General features: G+C 36.3%; 1 protein-coding gene across 4 annotated transcripts in view; it reads right to left on the reverse strand.

Moving 5' to 3' along the window:
• NUP35 (nucleoporin 35) overlaps positions 1-11,287 on the reverse strand; it is a 31,818-nt gene that overhangs the window by 14,137 nt on the left and 6,394 nt on the right. For all 4 annotated transcript variants that reach the window (XM_023730501.1, XM_004375441.2, XM_023730504.1 and 1 more), the window contains 2 exons: positions 10,017-10,144; positions 6,785-6,845 (listed from right to left, as the gene is read on the reverse strand). In XM_023730501.1, the coding sequence (XP_023586269.1) occupies positions 6,785-6,845; positions 10,017-10,144 (189 nt within the window). The remainder of the gene's footprint in view (positions 1-6,784; positions 6,846-10,016; positions 10,145-11,287) is intronic.

Below are 11,287 nucleotides of genomic sequence, written 5' to 3' on the forward strand. Positions count from 1 at the left end.
AAGGAACCAGCTCTTGACTTTAACCCAGTGAAACTGATTTTAGACTTCTAACCCCCAGAACCGTAAGAGAATAAACGTGCGTAAGCCAATAATTTTGTGGTAGTTTGTTCCAGTAGCAACATAAAACTAATACAGCATATAGTTTAGAAATATGGAGGTAAATTACAAAAGCAATAGCTCTAAAATCTGGAGTGGTTAATTCTGAGGAACAAGAACAGCATTTCACTATCAGCATTAAATATTATTTAACTTTTTTAAACTATGTGTATTTATTATTTAGACTAAGATATAAAAGAAAAAAATGGCAATATGATTATTTTAAAAATTAACTTCACCCACCATAACCTTGAGACCACTCAATGGTACCACGACTAGTCTAGCATGAAATTAAATAAATATTTGGTGATTCATTTTTTTAAAAAGTCTATGTGGTAGGCAGAAAAATGGTCCCCCCAAAATGTCCACATCCTAATCCCTGGAACTTATGACTATGTTACATTATATGGCAAAAAGGAATTAAAGTGATAGATGGAATTAAGATTGTTAATCAGCTGACTTGAAAATAAGATTACTCTGGATTATCCCAGTGGGCCCAGTGTAATCACAAGGGTTCTTAAATGGGAAAGAGAGAGGAAGAGTGACGCAACGTGAAGAAGACTTAACTGGCTTTGAAGATGGCCACGAGGCTAAGGAACGTGGGCAGCCTCCAGAAGACGGAAAATACAAGAAAATGGATTCTTCTCTAAAGCCTCCAAAAAGGAACACAGCTGTGCTGGTGCCTTGATTTTAAGCCAATGAGACCCCTTTTGGACTCTGACTTCAAGAACTGTAAGATGATAAATTTACGTTGTTTTAAACCACTAATTTGTGGTAATTTGTTATAGCAACAGTAAAAAACAAATACGATCTACGATAAAGATAGTGTTTACTCAACGTTAAAGAAAAACCATGCCTTCCCAAGCTGGATACAAATATTCCAATCATTTTATTTGGTGAGAGATTCTGGTGTCAGGATGTCCACTGCCTTAAGGCACCATCCACTTATGTATTAGTTTCTACTGGTTGCTATAACAAATTACCACAAACTGGGTGGTTTACAGTAACAGAAATTTATTCTCTCACAGTCCAAAATCAGGGCCAGAAGTATGAAATAAAGGCACTGGCAGGGCCACACTCTCTGAAGGTTCTAGGGCAGAATCCACTCCTTGCCTCTTTCAGATTCTGGTGGCTGCTCGCATGCCCTGACATTACTTGGCGTGTGATTGTTATCACTCCAACCTCTGCCTCCATCTTCACATCACGTTCTCCTCTGTGTGTCTCTCCTCCTTTTATGTCAAATCTCCCTCTATCTCTCTCGTAAGGACACCTGTCATTGAATTTAGGACCTACCAGATAGTCCAGGATAACTTCTCTCAAGATCCTTAGTCATTTTTTGCCATAGAAGGTAATATTCACAGGTTCTGAGGATTAGGACATGCACATATCTCTTTGGGGACCACCATTCAACCCACTACAATTTATATCCACCAATCTATTCAGTCAACAAGCATGCACTGAGGTTCCTTTGTGCCTAGCTCTGTAACACGTGGAACACTACAGATATGGAAAGAACCTCATCTCTGTTCTAAAGGAGTTCATAGTCCAGTAATGGAGAAAGAAAAGGTTCAAGCACATAAAGCTTTATACAAGCACATACAAAGAGCAGCTAACACAAATTAGAAAAAAAAAGTGTCAGGGTAAAAAAGGTCCCTCACAGACAAATTAGTCCTTTTTTCCCCCTTTTTGGGAACAATATCAGAACCCTGAGCTCCTAGCATCATCAACAAAAGCAGCCAAAAAATGCTATATGCTAAAGATCACACTTAACCTGTAAATAATCTGCTAACAAAAATAAGGATTTGATTTCATTAGACGTAAGAGGTCTAACACTGGAGAAGAAAGTTGATAGATAAATGAAAGAACGTTTCAAGAGAAAATTTAAGAAAATATAAAAAGGAGAAAAGAAAAGCAGAGGAGAGTTTAAATAGTAGCAGAAGAAAACTGAGGGGTGGGGATGGGGAAAGCTAAGTCAAAAATATTCAATATTCTTTACTAGAGACAATAATATACCATGGTTGAAAAGAGTTTCTGAAACTGCTTAATGCAGATTTCCTACTTCGCCATATGGCTAAGGTTTTCCTATCCCAGAAATAAGATTCTAGACAAGATCTTAATTTCAGTTACAGAATCAAAAATAAACAAAATGAACAAAAAAATCAACTCCTTATTGTGCACAAAGACTTAAGCATAAAATAGTACTGATGCCATTAAATCCAAAGACATCTCTTTATAAAACCTGCCAATCTCACAAAGTTAAAATTTACAAATTATACAAGAAATTTTCACTTATTTAATACTAAATACGGGAGCTTTAAAAAAAAAAAAAAAGCTGTAGTGAAAAGTGTAGGTTTTTCCCCTCAATTTTCTCAAATCAACCCCCTTCTTCTATTTCTTGATTATCATTAGCTAGTCATGATGGGTCCCCACGCCCACCTCACCTTTTTTAAAATACTCTTCTTTTTAACCTCTGCACCATTAAGACTTTCTTCACATAAATTTCTTAAACTCAAAGTAGATGCAGCAGTGGCTCCCTGTGGCCAATTTATGCTACTGGTATATTTTTCCTAGTACAGTTCTTGTATTTTCATATATGATTTCTACTCTTACAAGAACCTCACAGAAATTACTGTACCAGGGGGAATAAAAAGTTAGCATAGGATATTTAGTTAACTTTAATCCTGTGCTCTTCCACTTGATAATAAGAAAATTGTAATTTATACTTTCAGTCAACTAAGAGACCCACGAAAGCATGAAATACATCATTTAACATGATGTGTTTCTGCCATTTTCAATGTCTGTCAGATCACTTACTTGACTCAAACAACTGAATTATTATTCACTACTGTTTGTGTTTATCATGGACCAATAAGCAACATCATGATAAACGAAGAAAATATTGAAGTTGTCAAAGATTTCATTTTACTTGGATCCAAAATCAACATCCACGGAAGCAGCAGTCAAGAAATCAAATGTCGCACTGCACTGGGCTAATCTGCTGCAAAAGACCTCTCTAAAGTGTTGAAAAGCAAAGATGTCACCTTGAAGACTAAGGTGCGCCTGACCCAAGCCATGGTGTTTTGAATCACCTCATATGCATGTGAAAGCTGGATCATAAATAAGGAAGACCGAAGGAGAACTGACACCTTCGAACTGTGGTGTTGGTGAAGAATACTGAATATACCACAGACTGCCAAAAGAACGAACAAATCTACCTTGGAAGATGTACAACCAGAGCGCTCCTTAGAAGCAAAGATGGCAAGACTAGGTCACACATACTTTGGACACATTATCAGGAGGGATCAATTCCTGGAAAAGGGCATCGTGCCTGGTAAAGGGTCAGCGAAAAAGAGGAAGACCCTCAACAAGATGGACTGACACAGTGGCTGCAACAACAGGCTCAAGCATAACAATTGTGAGGATGGCACAGGACCGGGCAGTGTTTTGTTCTGTTGTACATATGGTCGCTATGATTCAGAACCGACTCAACGGCACCTAACAACAACAACACTGTGTGTGTGTAACAAAGTGTTATCATCTACCTATTTGTTATAGGTGTCTAATTAGGTTAGGGTTGGTTAAAAGCTGTTCTAATTCCACTAGGACACTCCACTCAAAGTACGAACGTGGCTGAAAGAATGATGTGACATTCTTGAGTTTTTACCATGACATATACAGTCTAAAGATGTTGCCTCCCAAGATTTCTGTCCCCTGGTAATTAAATCAAACACTTCTAAGTATTGTTGTGAAGGGACTTTGCAGATGGAATTAAGTTTACTAATCAACTGAAGAAAGCAGAAGAGTGAAGTCAGAGAGATTCAAAGCACGGAAAGGACTCAATCCATCATCACTGACTTTTAAGACTGAAGAAGGGGAGCCTTGAACCAAGGAATAAGGGTGGCCTCTAGAAGCTGAGAACAACTTTCAGCCAACAGCCAGCAAGGAGACAGAGACCTCAGCCCTACAACTACATGGAACTGAATTCTGCCAATAACCTGAATGAGCTTGGAAGTGGATTCATTCCCAGAACCTCCAGAAAGGTACATAGCCCTGCCAACACCTGAGCTCTGAGCAAACAACCAGCTCAGCCATAGCTGTGCCTGGATTTCTGACCTATAGAAACTATGAGAAACAAATACATGTTGTTTTAAGCCACTAAATTTATGGTAATTTGTTATGGCAGTAACAGAAAACTAACACTGATTTTGGTACCAGAAGTGGGGCGCTGTAACAAATACTGAAAAATGTGGAAGTGGTTTTGGAATCAAGCAATGGGTGAGGGCTAGAAGAATTTTGAGGAGCAGGACAGAGAAAGTCTAAATTGCCTTGAACAGACCATTAGAAGATATCTGAACTTTAAGGACACTGTCAGTGAGGGCTCACAGACTACTTGAAGAAATCTAAACTCGGAGGATGCTTGTAGTTGTATCTTGCTTTTGTCACTTATTCTGAAAATCTCCACATTTAAACTGGAGTGTTTAGTCTGTTTACATTTTATATAATTGTTTATTTGGTTAGTTTTAAATGTATTACCATATTTTATGAAAATAACAGGCGTTATACCAGTTTTTTGCCAACTGTGCCCTCCCCCAGTGAGATGAGGGGGGCAGTTAGCAAAAAAACATACAACACATGCATTATTTGCATTAAAATACAGTACGATCTTGATATTCATTTCCTATTTTCCATCTTTTTTCGTTGTTGTTCCTCTGTTTGTTTTCTTGCCTTCTTTTATGTCTAAGTCTCCACCATCTCACACTAGGATTATTGCAGTAGCCTTCTAACTGGTCTTCCTGCTTCCATCCTTGTCCTGTCCCTTATCCCCAAAGTCTATTTTCAACACAGCAGCAGTCTCATTCTAATTGTTCCACCTCTTCTGGGTAAAGACCAGTTGTGTGGCCTATAAGTCCCTATAAAATCTGTCCCCATCACCTCTCTGAGTTCATTTTCTATTACTCTCCGTCTCACTCATTCTACTTCAGCCACACTGGCCTTCTTACTCTTCCTTGAAAAACTCAGGGCCTTTGTACTTGATGTTCCTGTCTGAAATTTTTCCCTACCTCTATCACTTAGTTCAGATTTTTGAGAAAATGTTCCTTCTCCCCTAACTCCCTGTGGTAGGCAGAATAATGCTCCACCCTCCAAAGATGTTCACATTCTAATCCCTGGAATCTGTGAATATGTAACATTACATAACTAAGGTGATTTAAATTTGCGGACAGAATTAAGACTGCTAACCACCTGACCTTAAAATAAGGAGATTATTTTGGATTATCCTGGTGGGCCCAATGTAATCACAAGGGTCTTAAAAGAAACCTCGGGAAATGTGACTATGGGAGAATGGTCAAAGATGCAAAATTGCTAGTTTTCAAGATGTAGAAAGGGAGCCATAAGCCAAGCAGTATAAGCAGCCTCTAGAAGAGAAAAAGGCAAGAAAACAGATTCTCCCCTACAGCTCTGTCCAATGTCTAGTTTTTAACCCAGTGAGACCCATTCTGGACTTCTGACCTCCAGAACTATAAGATAAATTGTATTGTTTGCAGGAATTCCTTACAGCAGCAATAACAAACTGATACACTACTCTATTTAAAACTCTAAGCCCCTATCCCTATCTCCTTTTCCTGCTTAATTTTTCCTCTTTAAAATGTATTATCTTCTAACAAACTTTAAATTTTATTTTTTTGTTCATAATTGTAAATTCTGTAAATAAAAATAAACTGCATAAAGGCAAGGATTAACTATTTTGTTTGCCGTTTCCTAGAGCCTGGTGCATGGTTAGATGTTCAAATGAACATTCAGTGGGATTATAAATACATAAGGATATTATAAATATATAACGATATGTGTTAAAATCCTAACTCTACACCTGTGTATGTAATTCCATTTTGGAATAGTGTTATGTTAGTGAAGTCATTTTACTGTAGAGTGTGTCCTAAACCCAATTACTTTTGTGTTACAAAAACAGCAGATGAGACACTGAAGCAAGCAAGCATACACAGGGGGAAGACAGATGACAGTGCCGATTGACAAGGAGCTGAGGAATGCCGGTGCTACAGAAGCTGAAACAAGGATCTTTCCCTAGAGACGACAGAGATTCTTCCCCTATAGCGGTGCCCTGAATTTGGACTTCTACACTCCTAAACTGTGAAAAAATGAATTCCTTTTCTTTAAAATGTGGTGCTTCTGTTACAGCAGCACTAGTAAACAAAGACTGAGATGTAACAAGTGTGCTGATGGTGATAAAAATGTCATTAATCTTAAAGAAACACTAGATATAATCTGTGGCTGTTCACAGTCAATGACATTTAGATATAGAGCTATATACTAATATCTCTCAAAACACCTTTATTATTCAATCTCTCAAGTATTTCTTTTCTTCCTAATTGCAACAGTTTTTTTTATTACACAATTTTAAATAACTCAGAAGACACTTCAAACGTCCAATTAAGTATGTATCTACTTTTTCAAATTCTTAACATTTTGAATAGAATATCACATCTTATCTATATATTCAGAACAGAATCAATACACAGAGTATTCCCTTCCCGAAGGAAGTTACCGATGTTTGAGAAAAGTCTCAAAATTTGGACTAAAAGAGAAAAGCTTTTGGTAATATTAACAAAAGGTTTATATTATCTTCATTCAAAGAGTAAAGAATAGCGTTTTTTTGCTAAAAGGAGTTGCTTACCTGTTCCAGGAGTAGTTGTGGTAACTCCAACAAGAGGACTCTGCAGTACTGAAATGTTTGCCTACATGAAAATAGAAAAAAGCATTAATGGTAAAAAAAAAAAAAAAAACAACCCAAAGTTCTAACCATAACATAAACAAAAAGTTTTGAAAGGCTTCATTCAACAGACAAATGAATGTCTACCAGGCGGTGGGGATGTCTTTCAGCAGCTTACAATCTAAGAGTACTCCCTAACTTAGAAAAAAAACAAGTTGAGCAGTGTTAACCTAAAATATGCTAGATCTTTTAATATATTATTTGTTTAAAATAAGAAAAGTAACAATTGTTAAAAAGAGCATTTTTAATAGACAGTGGCAGGGTAGCTATTTATTTTTAGTTCCTAACGTACAATGGGTGGAACTGGTGGTGCAGTGCTTAAGCATTTGGCCGCTAACCAAAAGGCCAGCAGTTCAAATCCACTAGTCACTCCTTGGAAACCCTATGGGGCAGTTCTACTCTGTTCTGTGTGGCCACTGTGAGTCTGAATTGAGTCAACAGCAACGGGTTTAACGTATAATATTTGAAAACCATTAAGTTTATATAAAAGATAGAAAGACAGCAGAATTTTAAACAAAGACTTACAAACCATGAAATATTATAGATTCAAATCTGACTACAAAACAAAAGAAAGCATTCCCCTTCCACTACGAGTAGAAAATTGCAAAGCAGAAAAATTACCAACAGTAGTTGGTTTAAACGTGAGACGATTATAGTTAAATATCTTTCTATAAACAAAGACAATATTCAATCAAGAATGAGAAAGGATTCTTTCTCTAGAAGTAAATACATAGATTTTTTTAACAGATTCTGATTACACTAAGAAAATCTAAAATCTGACTATATCTCGTAACCAGAACCAAATATTCAGAGAATGCTAGGAGAGATGCAAAGATTAATTGCTTAATTCTTAATGCCAACTTCTTTCTTGATCAGAAGAGGTCAATTAAGTCTCAGGGGGCATAACTAAATTAAGCTCTAATCTAGTGTTAATATTCTTACCAACTTTCAAGTCAAAAATATTCTCCATAAATTATGACTCACAAGACTTTTAAATATTTTGAATACAGCAAAAACTATTTGCTGCTGAGTCAATTCTGGCTCATGGCAACTGCAAGTGTACAGAATAGAACCACACACCATAGGGTTTTCAAGCCTTTCTTCCAAGGAGTCTCCACATAGATTTGAACTACCAACGTTCTGGTTAGTAGTTGAGCACTTAACCCAAGGACTCCACTACGAACTATGTATATGTAAACTACCTTTGTTTCCATGTATCATCAAGGAGTAATGAAAACTGGCATAAATTTATAAGCCAGTAGTTTTCATACCAAACTAAACATCAGAGTTACTTATTAACCTTTATAAAAATACTCCAGACTAGAATATTCTGATTTAATTAATAAGTTTAGATAGCACTGTCCATTAGAAATATAATACAAGTCACACAAGTACTTCTAATTATTCCAGTCAATATTTTTAAATATTGAAAAACAGGTGAAATTAACTTATCATAGTTTAACCTAACATATCCAAAATACTACCATTTCAATACATAATCAATATAAAAAATTGAGACAGCTTACATTCTTTTTTCTAAGTCTTCAAAATCCAGTGTGTATTTACACTTACAGCATATCTCAATTAGCACTAGACATATTTCAAGTGTCAACAGCCAGACTTGGCTAGTGGCTACTGTACTGGACAGGGAAGGTATATAAGTATTGGAAAGAGACGGTAATCTGTTTAACACGATGAATTAATTTTGCTTTACTTGACAAGCAGGCCTAATATGCCAGGCATATCAAACTATAAACAGTAAAAACTCACTGAAAGATGTTTTCTACTATTCATAAACTCGACCACTATGCCAAATTTGATTTAGGAACAGGCATAAAACATTTCTCCAAACACAACAGCAGAAATATCTTAATACAAAGAACTATCATTTCAACTGATACATTTTGTTTATACATCCTAAGAACAATTGTGATAGGAAAGAACATTTGTATCTGTAAAAGATATTAAACTTCCACTTAAAGGAAAAATCCATACTACCTTTAATTCACAATCAAGAGTTGTCAGAATAGTATTAGCACAGCATGGCTATTATAAACACTAGCTCTAGATTCAAGACTGCCTGGGTTTGAAGCCTGGCTCTGCTATGTATTAGCTGCCTTACCTTTAACAAATGAAACCTTTCTATGTTCTAGTGTCCTCATTAGTAAAATGAAGCTCACAGTATCTACCTCATAGAATATTTCTGAGGATTAAACAAGGTAATAATACATAAGAAGTTGTAAGATCAAGGCCCGTACACAGTAAGTACTCAGTTAAGTAATAGATACTTTCTGGTCACTATTGGTCCCATCGGAACAGAGAATCTCTACATTCCATAACCTATGACTGATAAAAACACTATCAGAACACCTACACCAAAAGTAGCAGGAACATCGATGACGAGCTGATAAAGAAGCAGGAGGCAGCTTTTTTTGTAAAATAATTAACTGTGAACAAAGCTCTAAAAGGATATTGGTCTTATATTAATACAAACTATTCCTAAAACAAAGATCTCAAATAATTACAAAGTGCCCTGTGTTTGGATAAAACCCTGAATTTTCATTTGTTCTTTCACAGAATTATGTATAAATATTAAACATTTTTAACAACTAGAATGACAAAATCCTGATCATATTCTACATGTATATGAAATAAGTTAGGGTCATGGGAAGGAGCCCTGGTGGCACAACAGTTAAGTGCTCAGCTGGTAACAGAAAGGTTGGCAGTGTAAACCCACCCAGCAGCTCTGCAGGAGAAAGACCTGGAAATCTGCTTCCATAAAGGCTATAGGCAAGAAAACCCTACAGAGCAGTTCAACTCTATCACAAGAGGCTGCTATGAGTCAGAATTTACTCGATCACATCCAACAATAACAAGGATCATGGGAAGGTGGAGAAGGCATAACTATAAAAACTACGAACTACTTATATGAAAAAATAATCTGGAGTTCTACTACATTTTTAAGCACACTTTATGATAAACACAATTTAAGTAGATTCTACAATACATGTACTTAATGTTTATTTTGTGAAGTACAGTTACACTAAAATAGACCCTAGGAAAACACTTAAAATTAACACTGTATAGTCACATAAAAACATGAAATTATTTTCGATCATAAGCGTATGTATATTACTTGTCTTCTTGAAGTTAAAGGTGTCGATCCAAGTCCTGGGCTGGAAATGTCATCATATATACTTCTAACTGGTGGAGCTCCACTCTTATCTTTATGAGCTGGTACAACTGGTTGTGGTGGTGACCCACCTAAATGTACAAAAAATACAGTCAGGTGGGACAACAAAGGAATCTTCCATCATTGCTGGTAACTTTTAAATTTATATATTTAAAATACTGACTTAAGCTCTTGTTTCCTGGTGCCTCTCAAACTTTAATGTACATAAGAATCACCTAGGGATATTGTTAAATTCAGATTCTGATTTTAAAAGTCTGGGGTGAAGCCTGAGATTATGCATTTCTAACAAGCTTCAAGTGTTGCCAATGCCATTGTTCCACAGACTGCACTTTGAATAAAAGGTTCCAGAATAAGCAGTTATAAATAAATCATTTTTAGAAAACACATATAACCTTTGCTTTCTCTACAAGATGTTTTAACATTTCAAAAAAACTTTGATCCTATTTCTCACTTGAAAATAGATATTAAACCATTCATGTTTACATACACTTGAATAAATACAATAATCCTCTAACATAGAATTTGACTATCCAGATTAAACAGATTCATGTTTCTCACAATAGAAATATATTTACATACATAATAAAGATATGAAAACAGACCAACTTTTTGTGACATAAAGGTATCTTTTTAAATCAGAGAATCAGCAATGCCAAACCGTGAAGCAGACCAGGCCCTCTGTAAAACAAATGTCTCAATCTAGGCAGTACAGCAAAAGCTATTTAGACTAGAGCACAGGCTATGGATCAAGACTAACCTGGGCTTTAACCCCCTACTCTATCACTTACTAAGAAGTGAGCTTAACAAGGTCTTTATCAAATTTTGCCTCAGTTTCCTCTTTTGAAAAATGGGGACACTACTACCCCCTGGTGGTGCAGCAGTTAAAGCACTCAGCTGCTAGCCTAAAAGTGGACAGTTTGAACCCACCAGCCACTGCGCAGAAGAAATGATATGGCAGTCGACTTCATAAAGATTACAGCCTTGACAAGTATTATATGAGACCTACACAGTAAAAACTCATGTAAAAGTTTATGCACAAAAAGAAACAATCTTTGTTGGTTACAAGGAATAGGAGGGGTGGGGGGAAAACTAAACAGACAATAGATAAGTGGTAACTTTGGTGAAGGGTAAGACAGTACACAGTACTGGGGAAACCAGCACAACTTGTACAAGGAAAGGTCATGGAAGCTCCACAGACACATCCAAACTCCCTG

The sequence above is a fragment of the Trichechus manatus genome, unplaced genomic scaffold (assembly GCF_000243295.1).
Source record: "Trichechus manatus latirostris isolate Lorelei unplaced genomic scaffold, TriManLat1.0 scaffold00037, whole genome shotgun sequence".
NCBI lineage: Eukaryota > Metazoa > Chordata > Mammalia > Sirenia > Trichechidae > Trichechus > Trichechus manatus.